This window comes from Diplotaxodon limnothrissa, linkage group LG20 (genome assembly GCF_057381915.1).
Source record: "Diplotaxodon limnothrissa isolate DT_005_m linkage group LG20, D_limnothrissa_male_GT1.1, whole genome shotgun sequence".
Taxonomy (NCBI): domain Eukaryota; kingdom Metazoa; phylum Chordata; class Actinopteri; order Cichliformes; family Cichlidae; genus Diplotaxodon; species Diplotaxodon limnothrissa.
The window spans coordinates 32,433,190-32,452,604 of NC_140615.1; the positions used below are offsets into that span (position 1 = coordinate 32,433,190).

Genomic DNA, 19,415 nt, shown 5'->3' on the forward strand with positions numbered 1-19,415 from the left:
TAAGACAACATGCATGGAGAGGATGATGTGGACAAAATACTCATTTGCCTGATAATTCTGCACTCCCTGTAAGGCGCATTTAAAATCCTTTCATTATCTCAGAAATCGATAGTGCGCCTTATAATCTCGTGCGCCTTATGTATGAATTCTGGTTGTGCTTACTGACCTCGAAACGGTGCTCAAAAATCTGTCAAAAAATGTTTTAGTACGACTTTGCTAAGCTACGAAGCCGCACGACTTGATCGATTGCCGGAGCATTACGGCTACTGTCGTCAGGAGCCTCGCAGAGTATTCTGGGTCCAAAACTCCGTCCCTCCAAGTTGAAAAACTATCTAAATTCTTTCATCTGTAATAAAATGATCAGTGTTGCTGCTTTTCCGGGTGTAACAATTAAGTTTAACATCCAGGCATAGTGACATGAAAACAGAATTTATTAAATTTAACAGAGTTAGAAGTTAGCAGGAATTTAGCTTGCTAGTTTCCACCTAAAAATGATATAGCATGTTCTGAAAGAGGGATTTCTGAATAAATTAAAACGTACAGTTCTGTTGTCACTTCCAACGTAAACGAAGACAGAAAACTAAAAGGCAGTGACGTTTGTAGGGTTACTGAAATTGGGCTAGCTGGTATATAAAGATGTGCTACATGATCGCTAGCGACACAGCTATGTTAGCATAACATAAACAGTGAGGCTGGAGGATGAATGCTAATGCTTGTTTCGCTTAATGCGCCTTATAATCCGGTGCGCCTTATGGTCAGAAAAATACAGTAGCTGCGGAAAGTTGCTTCTTGGTATTCGGTGAAACTGGTAGAGATGAAAAGGTTCACCTTCAAAGTAAAAGTTGATGCCCTCAGGGGTTGGTGCGTTGGTGGTTCTTGGTGTCCGGGGCTGGGCGCTCAGGTATGTACCAGCTCACTCCCGGTGACTACTTGGCGGGGCCTGGTGCCTGTTGCTCGGTCAGGCCTCTTCCGGGGCAAAGGGGGCCCTCGGGCCTCCGGCCTCTGGGCCCCCTCTGTGTCCTTTTGCAGTTTGTGTCACACCATCGAGTGAAAGTTTCATTATCACCCCATTGGCTCCAAATAGCAAGATGGTCCCCCCCAGGCTGATGTTTGCTAACATTGTAGTGATGCTGATAAAGAGTGATGATAGTGAGTTCCCTCTGTATTTACACCCTGAGACCTTTATCAGTTAAAATGTATATTTAAACTACAGATCAAAAAACAAGATTTATGCTGAGTTGTTACAATCCTGAATGCAGGCACAATGCTGGAAAATGGGACATATGATATAAGAGAGGCATAGTGACATTTATTATCTGTAGGCCTCCAATAAAAGTCCACTGAGTGAACAACAGCTGCCAGACTGCAGGCAGGAAGATAACATCATGTTGTTATTGCATTTGCATAAACAGACACCACCCGTTAAAGTGGGGTTTTGTGCGTGAGTGGTCTGATCACATGAATTGAAGTGGATGTGTGACCAGGCTGTACTCAGTTAAAATCAGAACTGTGCTAACAAGCTCACACTTGACCAGCTGCAACATCGTTCCAAAGGGGTTTTCTATTTGATCGCGCTACAGTGGAAAAACATCCCTGCACGCTGAAGAGGCTGCTGATAAAGTCAAGGTTTCTTGCTTTTAAAGAATATGGCTCATTTGAATGGAGAGTGAACAGAAGTACAGGGGTTAGGAAGCATGTGTGCACGCAAAGAGAATATGCCTGTGTGAGCGAAAGCATGTGATCCTAATGTCAGCCTGCCTGGTGTATTCCTTCATCTTAATGCTCTCTATGTAATTACTATGGAGGGAAAAGTAGGGAGGCTTTGGCTTCTGCGTCACCAGTCGCCAACTCTAGCATAATCCAAGCCTGCTTGTTCTCTCCAGATTATCAACATCTATTCCCTAATCGTATTCATCAAATGCAGTGAGGACATTCCATCTGGGGCCTACAAACAGCACGAGTGCTGCAATGACAAGATAGGATAAACCGGTCAAACCACTACTTCGGCTGCGGCTGCCGCTATTCCTCCAAGCTCTCGTATCCTGTCCCAACAAATCCATCTGCTGTGGGAAAAATACTAAAAACCTGAACTCAGAGCAGAGAGAACAGTTTACACTCATCATATACAGGTGAGCTGCTTCCTGGTGCTGAACAAACACTGGGTGTAGCTTCATGTCACCTTGTTTCCCCTCTCTTTAAACAAACACGAATAGAGGAAATGGCATATTGGACATGTTTGCACAGCAGTACTACCCCTGCACAGGTTTGTATCTGCGTTTGCCCAGGCTTCACATTTCGTTATTCATTAGGCTGATTATTACTGAGCTAAAATAGAGTGACATAGCAAAGAATACGTCACGAAGCCCCTGGCATTTCACCTCTTTTGTAAAGTACATCCATCCTTTATCAAACTGTGAACCACTCAAAGCCAGAAAGCTTCACCATGTTTGGATATCTGAAGGTAAACACCACCCTCCCCATATCAGGACTTTGCTGAGTCCTGGATAAAGTGTGTACCAAACCCCCCCCCAACCCACCCACCCACGCTGTGCTCCTGCCACGGACAGACACAAGGATGGGGAGGTGATGAAGTCAATATTTACTGCTCCACATACACACACAAACGTTGCCATGGAGGCAATTCCAAGCATTCCTCAAACCAACAAACTGCACAGATGTAGGATAGCTACGCGCAGGCACTTTCTAGGCCAAAACACTCAGAGAGCGCAGCGTGCCTATCTGACAGAGAGAAAGGTAAGATTAGCAGAGGCTCCATCTCGCCAAATTACGTGGGATGTGTCACTTCCTGAAAGCATTATAAAAGGAGAAAGAGAGAGATGAGTGTGAAAGAAAAAGTGGCTCAGAGAAAGATGGTGAGATCACCTGGAGAAATTATTCCCATTGTCGTGTTTTCAGTTATAGCACAGGGCGATTCCCACAAGAAAAAAACAGAAAAACACCCTGTTTACCCATATTCCCTGCCTCTTAGGAGCATGCAGTGCTCTGGCTTCTATAATAGGATCAGAGGCTGTGAGCTCTTATCCCTTTCACTGTGTGAAAATGTATGTGTATGTGTGTGTGTGTATTTCTCTGCAGTGGGTTTTTATTTGTTGTTGTTGCTTTTTTCTTTGTTATCAAAGCAACCTGCAGATCACCTTTTGCTGCCAAACACCACAGCCAACCTGGCCTTGACATCTCTGGGCTCATGGAGTCGAGCAGCTGGCCACTCTGTCTTAAACCCCGTGCTTACAGAGGAATTTTTGTCCACTTCCAAACAACAAACACTGCTGGCAGCAACTGCAGGTTCAAGGATTTTTGTTTATCCCCTGCTCCTAATCTGAGTATGACATATATCAAATTATTTTGGGATTGAAACTCAAAAAGAAAATATCTGGGCCATTTTACATGAGCGATCTGTTGCCTTTTGCAAAGGTTGCAAAGTAACAAAGAGGGAGAGCTACTTACTAAGGATGTAGAAATATATTAAATGTTTCATATGCATACAAACTTAAATGTAAAAGCAACAACCTGTTTTCTAGGTAGATTACATGCAGCAGTATTTCATGGCTTAACTGTGACTTTGACAAATTCAAGTTGTAAAGTACTTTTCTTGAAAAACTATTTAGAAGACATTACTGTAGAGGACCTGGCAGGAGTAAATAGGGCAGTAGGATCGACCCAGTGAAGAAGGTAAGTCTCTTCAATTATACTGAACTATTCCTCCAATAGAACCAGTAAGATAAGTAAACTCTAAGGAGACTTTTTTTCACTTGTTTCCAGTTCCTTCTTTCCATCCTTCTGTTCACTCATGAAAAACCAGCTCCACCATTCATTCCCTACATTATGTCTTGAGCCCAACACTTCCTACTTCCACAGCTAGCACTGTCATTAAAATCAGAGACGTAGCCACGTCGCTCTTGGACATATTTCATATCGACGCTAAACTTCAAACCATTATGTGTTCACATTATAACCATTTTAGCACATAAACCCAGAGTAATTTCCTACCCTGCAGGATTTGGTCTGCTTTGGATATGTTCTAACTACTGGTTTAGGCTAAGGCAGAGCGCGCAGGAAGAGACATGAAAACACATGAAAACACATGACTAGCTATAAATTATCAGTGCATCTTCTCACTAGCGCACCACACAGTTAGGGACCTACATGTAGTATGTAGAAGTCAAATCAAGCTGTATCTGACATTTGTGTTCTTACTTACAGTATAACTCCATCAGGTAAGAGCTTACCTGTACCAAATCTGTGGAAGTCTATGTATTTCAATAATTATTCAGTAAATCATGCCCTCTTTCTACTCCAAGTTTCTTAAATATCTCTCTCAACAGAGTAACTTGAATGTAGCCTTCCTAGTGCAGAACTAGTAAAAAGAAGTATCACCTTTCTTGCACCTGATTTGCCTGAGACCTGTGACTAACCTCCCCAGTCTGGGTGTGACGGGGGCCCAGCTGAATCGAGACAGAGCGATGACATTACTGCAATTCCCTCTGCTTAGCTCATCATGTTTGTTGCAAAACAGCAAATATATTCCAGCACATTAACCCATAGTTAGCATTTCACAGTTTCAACATTTGCAGGTTTATGTTTATGAGGAGGAGATTTTAAGTGGAACATCGCAAGCAGCTGAACCTCAAAGACTGTTTTTGGCCGTTCTGTGTCACCGGTGATGAATACAGACGAGGATCAAAACGAAACAGCGGCGGCTCCTGAACAACTATGAGATCTGAGGCATTTGTGGCATGCACAGTACTGCGACTGCATTTAAGACCCCTGAGGGTGTTCACTTGTGTTGACGGTGTGAGAGGCAGAGCGCTGTTCCACTGTGGCATATTAAATGCCAAGAATAGACTGGTTTACTACTGTATTGTTGCAATATGAGGTACCTCCGCTGACAAACGTCCAGGTTGCGTGGCTTCTGGGACTTACTCCAACATCAGCTTCATATCGTGCAGCTCTCATCTAAATATGGTCATTATGCGAACTGAGATTGATGAGCTGCGGTCATGTGTTCAAACAAGAAATGGAGGAGAAAGAGGAAGGGAGGAGAAGAGAAAGATAATCCTCAAGGGCATTGAACCCCCCACCCCCACTTCCCATCCCCATCTTACTCCCTTACACTTGGTCTATCTCCCTTCTCCCACTCTATCCTCTATTCTTTCTCCAATCCCTCAAGAAATGGTGGAAATAAAGGATTTCATTTCCACTGATGTGTCAGGCACATGTCACGTGAGGTGGAAAAAACAATGTTTTTCTAAAACACTGCTGAACTGGTAGTGAGCTCAAAGCGGTTGAGGAACATATTTGACATGAGAAAACGGAGGGGTCCAAAGACAACAAAGACACTACAGATACAGGATCAGAAAGCCTTCTGCAGTATCACATAGGATGTGTTTTACTGCTTCAGAATATGTCGCCTACAGTTGACTCCACTGCTGTGATAGCAAACCTTAAATTCACCTCATCTCATCACATTTCAAAGAGGAGGTATTTGATCTTCTCAGTTTCCACAGAAACTCCCATGTGCCTCACGCTTCAGTAAGCTAAGGCTTTTTGAGGGCTTCTACCGTTTAACTTCTCATCTGCACAGCCAGGCACTAAGAAATCCCTGCAGCTCCTGATTCACCAGGAGGGAACATGCACCGTATATATGTACTGTTTTACACTGTTTAATGCAGGAAGAAGTGCGCTAGATGTGCATTTTACCATCTGAGGTTTGTTGCAGCAGAGTGACTGAGTTCAGTCATGGCTAAGGAATGCAGAGAGGAGGACAAGACGAGTTTGAACTGCTCTCCTGCTCACACAACCCAAATCAGGAATTTATTGGGAGCAGGTAGAGACACTGTCTCTTCCTAGATGTTCAAAAGCACAAGTTTCCCTCAGCCACGCATAACATCCACTCCAAAAGTTTCCCTCCACTGCCTCTCGGGGTAAGAAACGGCAGCTTCACGCAGGAATTTTTCACACAATTAAAGAACAGGAATGCAATTCAAGGTCGCAACACACACACGAAAAACACCCCCAGACTTCTTATTGTGTCAACAGAAATAAATGTATGCTAAGAATGCCACGCTGTAGCTGATAATCAGCTGATACGCCTCCATTATTAGGTTGTCTTCAGTGATAAAGCTGAATATTTCAAATAGATAGGGCTATAGCTAAAGTTATGCACTTCTGTGCACACCCAGCATAACTAAAGCATGCTCAGTCTACATTTCTATAGCTGCTTTGGCTTTGAATTCAAACTGAAACCAAGACACAAAGAGCCCAGTGTTGAGCACTGCTTCCTTGGAGATAGACAAATAAAAGTATCAGAGATGCAGAAGCAATTAAATATTCAAATGTACCCATGTCACATTTCATCATCAAAACATAACTGCTCCCTGCCATGACATTTCCATAACAGATTGGAGGACGAGGCCCCCAACACTGAAGTGATTTCCTCCAACTCTTTTAAACCAGCCTTTGTTCAGTAGGCCCTGATTTCAATATTCAAATGTTACTCTGTGGGGTGGTGAAGCAGAGACTGAGACACAGTTTGCGAGGCAATCAGTAAAGAGCACTGAGTTGATGGTGCAGTTGGAGGTTTCATAAGCTACAGATGGGTTGGGCCACTAAGATGTCTGACTCACCTAACAACAGACAGGAGTGAAACCAGAGGAAAGAGGCAGGAAAGACGAGGTGCAGCAATTCCTGCTATCTCTGTGACTATGACTGGAGTCATATTTTACATTAGAGATGAGTAAAAAGGAAAAAAAATGATGATGAAGTCATGTTTCATGATCCAAAACTGCCATAAACACAGTGGATTGTGAACATATTCTGAAATGTCAGTGGATGCAGAGATTTTAGTCCAAAGCAGGCGATGAGCCAAAAAGCCAAATTTAAAACTGAGAAATCACATCATTTGGGAAAATAATCCCTGAGTCATCAGTATTGTTTAGCAACCACACACTGATATATTTCAGTTTCGTTACCTGTTTTTACTTGCAACAAAGAAACAACATCTAAACTGCAACCAGTAATTATATGGTGAAATGATTTACCAATTATATCAGCTGGTTCTGTAAAACATAAAAAACAGATTTAGTCAAACCAAGACCCCAGGATATGACCCGGCATGGCCCGGTCGTTTCTGTCGCAACTGAGTCATTTGAGTAGTGACACAGCTGTCGTGAACACAGTAACACTTCATTCAAGCAAATTTCTCTTCATCCGGATTTTGCTTTTCATTGCCTGACACGACTCACTGAAAGGATCACAAATCATATTGAGTACCCTCATCCCTTAGTGCAGCTTTGCTCCACAAATTCCACGCATGCTCCTGTTATCTGGTTTTGGTGAGATTATAAGATTTGCCTGGTCCAGAGGTTGATTCTGACATGGTCTGTGCTCCCTGCCGGAACACGATCTGTGTAAAAACTCCCATGTCGACATATGTGGCGGTGATTCTCAGAGGATGGACAGCCTCACGTTTTGAGGGAGGGGAGAGCAGCGTGCGCTCTTCCCAGCATCTCATCAGCCTGACCGGGCTCGCACAGCTGCGCCTACACAAAGCTACACAGAGAGGCATCTTTTTAAATGCCAAAGACGCTTTTCCTGTCACAAGAAATGCGAACGGAGCGATGGGAATGAGGGTGTGAGAGTGATCGCTTTTCCACAGAGGCAACAGTGGGTGGATTGAGAGAAGATGCGTGGCCTGTGTCACCCTGGCTAATTCCCAGAGCACAGGGGCAGGAAGTGGCCAACGATCCTGGGAGGATACAAACCCTCCTCTGTTTGTCTGTATCAAACCACTATCAGATACTTCATTCAGACGGCCAGCAAGCACAGACCCCTCTGAGTGAAGCCTTGAAGGGATATGTCAGAGCACTTCAGTTCTTCATCTTTATTATTCAAGTGCTTTTACTGGGTGAACTGGACAGCTTTGTAACTTCATGTTTTATTGGTGTATACACGGTGACCCGCATTTCCTCTGCAGACACTAATTCAAGCAGTGACACCGTACGGAGTAGATGAAAAGTAGACTTACAGTTAAGGATTCAAAACTATGCCAATGGTACACAAAGCCCAAACAGAGAGAGACAGACAGCATGTGACAGGGTGGGAGTGATGTAAGACAGGGAGAACGAGAGAACAGGTGGCACTGGCATTCCCATGCTCAACCGTATGCCCTTGAATGTGGCTGGGCACTAATTAGCAACAAATCTGGGCTAGAGCAACAGAAGTTTAGTATCTGCAACATGAAAAATTCAAAGGCTTTTGTCAGCAGGAAGCCATCACAAATTTCATGCCCCCTTTTCACAGATACAGTCTTTCCCGCTTTCTCTCTTTTTGGAGTGCTTCGCGTATCTCGTTGGCAAACCGAAGAGGGGTTGACACTGGCATCAGACAAGTGTTTTGTTTGTTAAGTACTCAAAAGCCAAAGGGGAATAGTATGTTGTTTTAGCAAAGCGCAGCCACACTACTACTCCTATTACTACTGAAGCCCCAGATCATTTAGATTCTTTTTTCATCTCTGGTTCTCTGGACAGTTATGCTTCTTCTTTTTAATTAGTGCCTCACTGATTATACACTTTTTAGACCTATGCCCACAAAAATGTTTAGAGGGTAAAAAATCTGGATTTCAAGAGATTCCGGCTTTCATTCATTCATTCTTTAGTTAAAACTACAGTGGTTAACGAATTTATGAAACCACTTTTCATTAAAAACAAGCAAACTATCAAAAACTTGTTTAAAGCTAAAAATTAGTTATTTATTAGGCAAGTCACCAACTGAATTCATGCTTTATAACCATTTTGAGCCGGCTGAAATTAATCAATCGCTCAACCACTATAACACATTTTCCTGTTCAGGAATGCAAGTAAACAACTGCAATATGGTATTTTTTTTTCTTTAATTGAGAAAGCAGTTGAACATAACAGTAATATGGCTTTCTATGGTACTTTTGCTTTCACATTTTGAAACTTGTAATTGGAAAGAAAGAAGAAAAAATATATAGTAACAAAGAAAATTAAAATACAGTTTGGTATCTTAATATAAAAGAGGTGCTTTACTGTTTGTTTGTTTTTTGGTAAAACCTTAAAATTGAAAATTTATTTCATACAACAATAACTATATTATATTTTAGTATTACAAAATATCATTTAGATTAAAACGCTTTCCCTTGGACTAATAAATTTATTAAGCACTGTATGTAATTTATAGTCTTATTGGAAAGGGTAAATTATTCATTTATTAATTATTTATTATGTTTCTTGATAATTCGCTTTCTTTCCAAGTTCCTATCATGACCTGGATGACTGAGAACTTACACAGACATATTTAATAATTATGCTCTGTGGTCCCTGCTTGGCCACATGAGCATCTTTTTCTGCAATATGTTTTATAAAATGTTTTTAAGGCTTCAAAAATTGCACAACATAAAGATTTACACAATTCATATTATTATTATTATTATTATTACTGCTAATAACTCTCGATTGGTTTGCGATGACTGCGCTTTAGAAATAAAAATCAAGATTGTCCACTGGTAAAATGAGTTTGGTTGGTCCAATTCTGTTAGATAGATCAAAACAGTAAACAAAAATTTAAAAATCAGCACTAAAATATTCTCTGGCGACCCGCCTAATGATTAAGCCGATGTGTGGGAAGAACTGATATAAATGCCAATATTGACATCAGTTTATTTATAATATATAACAACTTTGTGCTTAAGCTCTGTGTGTGCAATTATGTTTTGATATTTAACATTAGAATTATATGGCTTTAATGTAGCTACACCAATAAATATACACAAAAGGCAAATCCTTTAAAAAATCTAATTACAATATGTCCTCAGAGCTCACTGCCAATTAATCCTCATCTGACCTAAAGGAAAGTGGGACATGAGCTAGATCAAATGATGAACTCAGCAAACTGCCAGCTAGAGTGAAAGCTGTTTACTGCCACTGCTCACTTTGCTTCAGTGCAGTTAAAGGCAGAGACAAATACACACATCACTAACAAAACGCTTAGCTGAAACTCCTGAGAAACAGTTTCTCTCTGCAGACCACCCCAAATCGCTTTCCTTCCTTCTCTATGAATAGGTGCACAAAGGCATTTTTGAAAGTGGAAGCAACTTGTCTTAAAGACGCTGATTCTCCCAGTCTGGATAGCTGCGGAAACAAGCAGTTCATTGATGCCAGGCGCAGTGCATCACCCTGACAGACAAACCACTCCAGTATAAGAGGGAACAAAGCGGCCAGTCCACATCCACGTTGCCAATTAGCAGGAATTTCAGCCTCAAGAGCCAGTTTCCACTAGTCTCATTGGAGTTGACATAAACATCTATGGCTTTCACTGAAGACATTCATGGGATTCCAAGGAGCATTAGGTCCCCTCTGCAGAGCCTGAAATCTGGCAGTTAGAAATCACAATGGACCATCTCGTACCACTTTGAGAAACACTTCTCACTCACTGGTTGCAGGAAGCATGCTAATAATAGTGAAAATGGCAACATCTGACCCGTATTTACATTAGCTGAAAACACTTATGAGGAGAGAAGATAGTGGTTAACAGAAATGATCAAGCATGCCCTGCTTCATCTCGAGCATCAGCTTGCGTGTTGCTGGATCAACTTATATTGAACACATGGGAAATAATATGTTCTTTCTGCCTGCTGCCAAGCATTTTAATGCTTTCAGGAAAAGACTAAACATTCACGCACATAGACACACACACACACAGACATGGGAGGGAAAAAAACACTAGAAAATCTGTAGAGGATTAGTCTAATGCACTACTGATAATCAAATGTAACAGCAATTTTATTATCATTAAACCTCCACGCATGTCACTGAAATATGTCTCCCGAGAAATGTTTGAGGTTTCAGAAAGGATTAGAGTGAGAGAAAGAAAATAAGCTGAATGTTTATATACAATATTGCGATCTTAGGCAGACCAAAAAGCTGCGACAACACACTGCAATAGTGGTACAGCAGGTTTAACTGTGTGTGTGTGGAGAGCACAAGGGCTGTGCCAGCTGTCATATCTCAACAGCCATGATAACACATATGCCGCACGGTGACGTCTTGCAGGAACTGAGAGACCAATATTTAAGTGTCTGCAAGAAAATCTCGTCTAGACACTAAATCGGTTTTAATTTTTGACACAAAGGCTAGGTTAGCAGATCCTAGCCATTGGCCGAGAGTCGGGACTGATGTGTACACTAAATGCAAGCCAATGACTAATCACAATGTTAAACATTATGGACTGAAACTACAACTTCTCAGGGGCATGGCTTTCAACGTTATGTTACAGATTGTACAATAACTTTGAAATATGCACACCTAGTTTTTCAGTTATTAGCTACTACACCACAACAGAGTCAATATTTAGACCTTTTGAGTCATGTTGAGTGGGAGAGACTAATCCTAAGCATATGACAGTCATGTCTTTAAACTGTGTGGGGGAATTTGAGAGGGAAAATATGTGTCATGACGAGTGAACAAGCAAAATCCTACTATACATACATACACACATATATGTAATGAATCTAAACTCATTTCAGCTTTCATATAAATAAATCAACTGGAGCAAAAGACAGAAAGTTTCACTTGTGTAAACTCCCATGGCCCTAAAATCAAGGATGTGCAACTAAAAGGTGTGGTGTGATTATTTCCTGAAGCCACGTACAGCAGAGGAGAGACTCCTCACACCTCGTGTAGTTTAGTTATTCAAGAAAAACTGTGATGATAAACTTTCAGACTGCTGTGGATGCAACGTGGTTTAATTTATTACAAGGTGCGAAAACTACCAGCTGCTGGTCACCATTAACAGGAGCACTTGTTTACAAAAATATACGCTGAATAAGATGCTGAGTGTAAATTTAGATTAGAGATGTTTGTTTGTTTTAATGCCCCAAAGAGTGAAGCTTTGTCTGTACTTATTTGATGCACGGCTGAGCTCCAACTGCTCATTCATTTTTTATTAATCCCTGTCTGTCCGCCTGTCAAGCGACTAAAACAACAAGTTGGCTTTACTCACCGTGAAGCGCAGGCTACCGGAGATTTAACGGCGTCGCTCTTCTGTCGATCAGACCGGAGGATTTGGCATCAAAGCATTAATGAACTGATGATATACACTAAAAAGCTTCACTGATTCCTAAAACTGGGGCTTTGGAGAAGACGGGCAGCTGAAGAGAGAGTCGGTGCCAAAGCGAGTGACACAGAGGCGATGAGGAGGGATCCCATTCAACTGGAGGGAGCGCCCGGTGAAGTCATGACGGGGAAAGCCTTTGAAGCTGTGGAAACATTTTTCACTGACACGGTCTAAATGAAGAAAAGCACCGGAACGTCCCTGATTAAAAACTCCGAGCTTTGCGCGTAACAGAAACCCCCGGTTTGCGACAAGGCTGAGCAAAAACACCAAATCATGACCAAAACACTGGGATGTGCTTGAGGCAAGAAAGGGAGGAGACTTCACCGCATCGTGAAAGCTCTGATTGGTGGGAGGGTTTTTGCACTGTGGATTTGCCCGATTGGCGTGAATGGCATGTCATAGAAGCCCCACCTCACCTGAGTAGTGCAGGTTCAAACGCGGTTCGTTGTACAATTACTCGTCCTGCTCTTGGCGGTTGAGACTGTTTAGTTTAGCCTATGACACATGTTACGTTTTGTGATGTGAGCCAACTTCACACCATTAAATCATACCCTGCACACAAATACTGCTGAATTTTCCATGTAAAGTTTCAAAGGCTGACCTAAAAACATGGAGATATTTTAACTATAATATAAATTTAGATCCTTAAAAATTGTTTGAATTTTTTTTTAATCTGACATCATGAAATAATCCCTAATATCACTGAACTAGAATGCGAGGTAGTCTAATTTTCGATTTTGATTATTCTCTTTGTTAGCGTGAAAAATCAAAGATCAGGCTTGCTTGTGATGTTTCTATTTGATGACACAATGCTGCCACCTGCTGGCCATGAAGCAGCATTTCTAAATCGAAGCAGCTGCTGCAGAATTGGAGGCTTCTGTCAACTTTACACATTAAACTCTGAGGAAAGAAGTACTTCAGTTTACCTACAAGTACTAACAATGCCCCTACGATTAAAAAAATAAAACGCATACAAGCAAACATGCTGGCTTGTCCCAGAAGTATCCTGTAATCTTTCTTCTTATACGGAGAGGGAAGGAAACCGTTTATGATTTTCCTCCTTTCCTGCACATGTAGCGAGTTGGCAATTTAAAAACTTGCATGCATGACATGTATGGCTTTTTGCCAGCATTTTAGATGAGTGATGTCGAGGTAAATTTACTTAAACCTATGTTATGCACGTACTAAACACCTTATTAGAACCACTTTAGCGATCGAGTGCATTGAATGCAACCAACCAAACTGTTGTCGAACTGCACCAGATGTATAGGTGTTCCAAATACAGCCCTTGGTTAGTGTGCAGCTACTGCCCTGCCTTTTTTCTCTTCTATTTTGTAATCTGTAGATTTTGTATGAAAAATATTAATAAAGAATGTATCTAGCTGTAAGACGGCTATAATGTAGCAAGAAGTATAATTTGCAGAGACAGGTATTACTGTATTAATTAGGTGAAAAGGAAGCGCATAAATATAACAGACAAATACTTAATTAGAATACTTCAGACAGTCCATCACTGCCTTGTACCTCTTGGCGTTTCATCACTGCATTTATGTCAGTACCCCCATTAGAGCATTTCGCTCTGACATGGCAGACTTGTTCCAAGAGTATTTAAAAGTAGAATGGGAGGGAGAGCCTTCCGTTTTCAGGCCCCTCTTCTGTGGAGCCAGCTTCCAGTTTGGTTTCAGGAGACAGACACTATCTCTACTTTTAACATTAGGCTTAAAACGTTTCTTTTTGCTAAAGCATATAGTTAGGGCTGGATCAGGTGACCCTGAATCCTCCCTTAGTTATTCTGCAATAGGTGTAGACAGCTGGGGGATTCCCATGATGCACTGAGTATTTCTTCTTCAGTCACCTTTCTCACACACTATGAGTCAATAGATCTCTCTGCATTGAATTATACTTGTCATTAATCTATGTTTCTTTTCCACAGCATGTCTTTTATCCTGTCTTCCTTCTCTCACCCCAACCGATCGCAGCAGATGGCCCCGCCCCTCCCTAAGCCTGGTTCTGCCGGAGGTTTCTTCCTGTTAAAAGGGAATCTTTCCCACTGTCGCCAAAGTGCTTGCTCAGAGGGGGTCATTTGATTGTTGGTTTTTTTTTCCTGTATGTATTATTGGAGAGTCAATACTAAATAAATAATAAATTTAGCATCACAATATTTTCAATGCTGTCATTGCATATATTTACCCTAATCGTCCACATGCCACCTGCAGTGAAACTGCCTATGGCCCACAGTTTGAAAACCACTGGTGTAAACCATCAGTAACCGAATAGATGAGAATGAAATATCAATTTATAACAATATAACTGATACAGTCTGGAAAGAGAAGCTCACCAAGAGAGTCTGGTTCCCATGGATGATGTCTTTAGGCATCAGTTTAGTAAAACAGTTTCCTTTCCCTGTTTCTACAGTGAAAAGTTGAAGTTAAAACAAGAGGCATCAATGAATCATCAACAGAAAAAAGGAGAGATTCCACTCAAATCCAATTTAAAGTGAGATATAGTTTATAAACAGCTATGCACAGCAAATGCAGTAATTACAAGCACAATAATGCTGTTTCCAGAACTTGTTCAAAAATTGCATATGAACCCCAAAGTGTAGAAGAAGGACAGTTAGGACATCATAAGTAATGTGTAGATGCTGGCTGTGCCACAGTATTATTAAGGAACCCCAACATAAGTTTCAATGTTTTCAAAGCAGTTAGAAAATAATGAGTTGATCAAGGGTCACATTGTAGTTGGGAAGGAATTTATATCTTTGGGACTTAACAAAAGCAAACAGCATCTTCAGTTAACTGGCACTGTCCTGAGAGCACACAACATCACCAAATCCACTGAAACCAGAGATTAAAAAAAACATCACAATGTTGTTGAATGATGTGAAGCTGTGACTGTGCTCTTCAGGCATGTCTTCTGTTCATAAACACGTTTTAGAATATGACTGTTTTAACACTACAGGTCACCGGTAAGCTCGAGGTTTATGCGTATTTTGTCTTTTTTGTCAGCTGGACTTATGTTTGCTCTTATATGCGCTTAATAAAGAGATCCTTTTTTGCTGTTCTTATTTCTCTCTCATCTCTTCATCATTTTCTTTAAGTGTACACTGCTACAAATCAAGCTGCTGTGTCTCACTTTTTGACGCCCCTTTCAACCAGCCAATCCATCGAATGTCAGCCTCTCTTCCTGTCTTAGTTACACATTCAATCCCATGCGTTACCTCCTTCATCCTTGGTTTCTATTCTAGACCCACTCTCTCATGTCCTCAGTTGTCCTGCAGTCTCAGTCATCCATTTCTCTCATGTCAGACGACCCAATAGGAAAGAGCATGTCGCTCTCTAAGGACAGGTTGCTGCCTAGCCCGGCCATGCGGCTCCGCAGTAGAAAGTGTGTCCTCCTCTGCAGGAGCCTCTGCTGCTCCTGCTTCAGCTCCACGTAGGAGCGTGAGAATGTGTGGAAGATGGAGGTGACGGGAAAGGCCATGAGGAGGATGCCACTTAGGATGCTGCTCAGAGCCACCACCTGACCCGGGATGCTCCTTGGCACCATATCCCCATAGCCCACTGTTGTCATGGTGATGACAGCCCACCAGTAGGTAGCAGGGATGCTTGTGAATTCCTGTGTGGTGGCCATTTCATTCTCAATCAAGTACAGCAGGGGGGAGTATAGTGCGATCGCCACACACAGGAAAAGGAGTAGCAGTCCAAACTCCCGTGTGCAGCGGCGTGCTGTCAGGCCTAGAGTTTGCAGGCCCAGGGAATGGCGAGCTAACCGCATCACGTAGAGGATACGCAGGGCCCTCAGCACACGCAGCACCAAGCCCACTTTGTCCAAGTAGGTGTTGCCTGAGCCCAGCCTCTTCTCTCCTTTGGAAGTGCTGTCCACCACTAGTGTAATGTAGTACGGCAGGATTGCTACCACATCAATCAGGTTCAGGGGCTGTCTGAGGAAGGTCAGCTTGCTGCGATCTTGGATGAAGCGCAGGGTGAACTCCAGGGAGAACCAGGCTACACACACAGTCTCCACAATGAAGATATTATAGCACATCTGGGAACAGGTCCCCTGTTTAGGAAAGAAACAAAATGTGGTCACCAGCATGTAGATGAGGTCGAATCACTAGAGGGAGCCACCTCAGTGTGAAATTCAAACGCTAAACAGTGGTAGGACTCTGCAGCCCTCAGCACGGCAGCCAAGACAATGAAAAAATAAAAATAATTGCTCATTACAGATCAAACCACCAGTTTTGGTTATGGGGGAAAAAGTAATGTCATTAGGCAGTAAATCTTAGGTCAAAGCGTCTAAAACGATACCGCCACACTTCCAGAAGCAGTGTATTTTTCTTCATGATTCAGTGCGTGGTTGAAATATGGTTCAAAGCATTTAAAAGCACATACTGCAATAGCCGCTGAATGCAGTCCATATCAGGGAATAATATCATTATTATGAAACATACTCCCACAGAGGAGGAAGTGGCCTGACCACCTGAAAACTCCAGATAACCTGAAACACTTGTGTACTTTTAATGCAAGGCTTTGTCGTCTTGTTGAGGAGCTGTTAGAATGAGATCATTGGCACTTTATTTTAAAAACAAATGAATTCAGACTCTCAAGTGAGAATACAGTGCAAGGGTGTCAGATGAATATATCAGTGACTAAATCAGACAACAAGCAGCTTTTCATTTCCTTTTTCAATTTTGTTTTTCTTTTTTTCCCCTCCCCCGTTTTCTTAGGCAGTTATTGGTTTAACAGTGTGACAGAGGTGATGTTTAACTCATCTGCAGCTAATGCAGGGGTGGCCAACTCCAGGCCTCGAGGGCCGGTGTCCTGCAGGTTTTAGATCTCACCCTGGCTCAACACACCTCAATCACTTGATTAGTTCATTACCAGGCCTCTGGAGAACTTCAGGACATGTTGAGGAGGTAATTTAACCATTTAAATCAGCTGTGCTGGATCAAGGACACATCTAAAACCTGCAGGACACCGGCCCTCGAGGCCTGGAGTTCCCTCACTCCTGAGCTAATGTCTCACTGTACAGGAGCGAACGTTTTGCACTCCACCCATTTCCCACAATTACTGTATCTGCACTTGATTATCTGAACAACTTAAAACAGAAAGAAAGAAAAAAACAACACAAACTTTTTCCCCCACAGTGGAAATCAAAGAGTTTGCAGTCAATCTGCACTTCTATCAAAAGCCTGCTTTTTTAATTTTCACAAAAGCTTTCACGACAAATCAATTAATTAATTCACAACCTGTTTGCACTTTACTCTGCGAGAAGATTACGTGTGTGGCTCAGATATTCAATTTTCCTTTGATTTGACTAAAAAGGCTGGGGTGCTAATTATGTTTGTGATTGAAGTCAGACATAATAATGGAAGCATTTCATGAAAGCAGCCTGAGACGTCTTCAAACATTTATTCTAATCTGGGGAAAAAATTGTGGCTCTCTCAGCAGCCTTCCTTCTCTTACTGGAATGAGGTTTTAAAATGACGTGACATTATTAGCATTTTCTTTAATGGCTGAGGGGTTTTTGTAAAGCACATAACCTCTTTTTTTCCCTTTGGATACATCAGTTTAAAAAGAATGGATAGAAAAAACGACATAAACCTGCTGGGTTCACATATTCATTGTCAGTATGGTGGCATCTCTTTATGTATTGTGGCTGTGCAAAGCAGTTTTAATGACAAATACATTAAAATGAATTAAAAATATATAAATAGAAATGAAATTAAAACAGAGTACAAGTTTTGGTGAACTGTTTTAACTATATTGGTTTCAAAATGAATTCTTATATTTGAAATGTTTGTCAAATTTAGAATGAAATGACTCGATTTGCAAAGTTTGTGATATTCTCATTTTTTCCTTATTAATACAAATACTTCAAAAATGAACTATATTTAGGCACAAGTTACTTTTCTGCTTCTTCTGTCTTCATTTAGATAATTGGTTAATTATTAATTTAACCATAGCTAAGCAGTTCTTTAATTTTAGACACTGGAAATTGAGTCTTCTGGGCAGCTATTTTGAAAAAATTGGATATCATAACAATATTAACCACATTTATCAGCTGTAAGAGCCTCAGAAGCTTTGGGACAAAACCTGTTGTTGTCCCAACTGTACCTCACAGAAACCATACGTTTTGTTTTGCTTTTGTAGCCTTACAACCTCTTCTTTTTTATATCATTTTTAATCTTCATGTGCTGTGTCAAACACCACGTTTCTACTTACCAACTCCTCCTCCTCCCTCATGGCCGGCATGGTGCTGATGGATAAGTTGATGGCAGTGATGGTGACAAACAGCACGGACAAACAGGCAAAGATCTTCCCTGGGAGGCCAGAGTGAGGCCTCTCCACCATGTCCCTCAGCTTAGCCATGCACCGACTGAGTCTAGATTCAGCCGCGCGTCCCCTGTGGCCACTGTCTGAATCCAGCAGATCCTCCAGGAGTTCTTCCTCCTCCTCTGCTCTCTCCATGGCTTCAAACTCCTCCATGCGCTGCAGCAGACGCCTGCGACAGCACCACTCCAGGCTCTCCTCTGGAACCCCCCAGTACAGCAGCTCCTCTCTGAAGGAGAGGGCGCACATCTCCCTGAGGGACCGCAGTTTGCCCGCCCGCAGAAAGGTCAGGATGTTACGGAAGGCACAGGGGCTGCGGTCAAAGAAGAACTCGTTGTGTGTGACATCATAGTCATCACAGATGCGCATAATCTCATCGAAGCTGCTGCAGAGGTGCAGCTGGCCCAGACGTGACAAGGGGAAGTCCTCTAAGGTGGTCCAAGGCAGCTGGTAGCGCAGGCCACCCACGTTGATAATGGCATGGAGTTTACGGGCACTGGACAGGAGTGTGTTATCGTGGATGGTGCTGAGCTCAGGGGCAGGCTGCGCCCTTTTATAGAAGGCTCCCTTGTGAGCCTCCTTCTCTTGTGGGAGGGGAGGGTTGAGGGAGTTATCAGAGGCACAGCTCAGGGCACTGTAGTCATAGTCAGAGCCGTCACCCGCCAGCAGGGTCATCTTTACCGGTCCGCTCACATCCCTGTGCTCAACCTCCCATCAACACACTGTCACCTTCACAGAAACAATAGAGAGTCTGAAGTTAGTGCACCAGTGCAGGTTTGACACAATCGGCCAAACTAATTAAAAAGCAAAGTTTAAAAATCTCTTTAGCAACAGAGTCCTGACCAAGGTACAGTCAGCAGTATTACACAGACTAGTAATACACGCAGAGAAAGAAAAGTCCATTATTATTTGATAAAGAGTAAAATG

General features: G+C 42.1%; 2 protein-coding genes across 2 annotated transcripts in view; both read right to left on the reverse strand.

Annotated features, from left to right (window-relative positions):
- Positions 1-12,394, reverse strand: part of src (SRC proto-oncogene, non-receptor tyrosine kinase) — a 30,581-nt gene extending 18,187 nt beyond the window's left edge. Inside the window, exon 1 of the mRNA XM_085344741.1 lies at positions 12,040-12,394. The gene's annotated coding sequence lies outside the window, so the exon portion shown is untranslated. The remainder of the gene's footprint in view (positions 1-12,039) is intronic.
- A 3,041-nt stretch (positions 12,395-15,435) lies between these two features.
- kcng1 (potassium voltage-gated channel, subfamily G, member 1) lies at positions 15,436-19,163 on the reverse strand. Its single transcript, XM_085344703.1, has 2 exons — positions 18,381-19,163; positions 15,436-16,215 (listed from the first exon to the last, which is right to left on the reverse strand). Exons 1-2 carry the CDS (start codon positions 19,161-19,163, stop codon positions 15,436-15,438), a joined length of 1,563 nt encoding a protein of 520 aa, XP_085200829.1.
- Positions 19,164-19,415: the final 252 nt, after the last annotated feature.

What these genes read in the sequence shown, in the direction of transcription:
- kcng1 (XM_085344703.1), bottom strand. Translation starts at nt 19,163, where the DNA reads ATGACCCTGCTGGCGGGTGACGGCTCTGACTATGACTACAGTGCCCTG. An exon ending in TGAGGGAGGAGGAGGAGTTG is followed by an intron (nt 16,216 to 18,380) that starts GTAAGTAGAAAC and finishes TTTCCTAAACAG; the next exon opens with GGGACCTGTTCCCAGATGTG.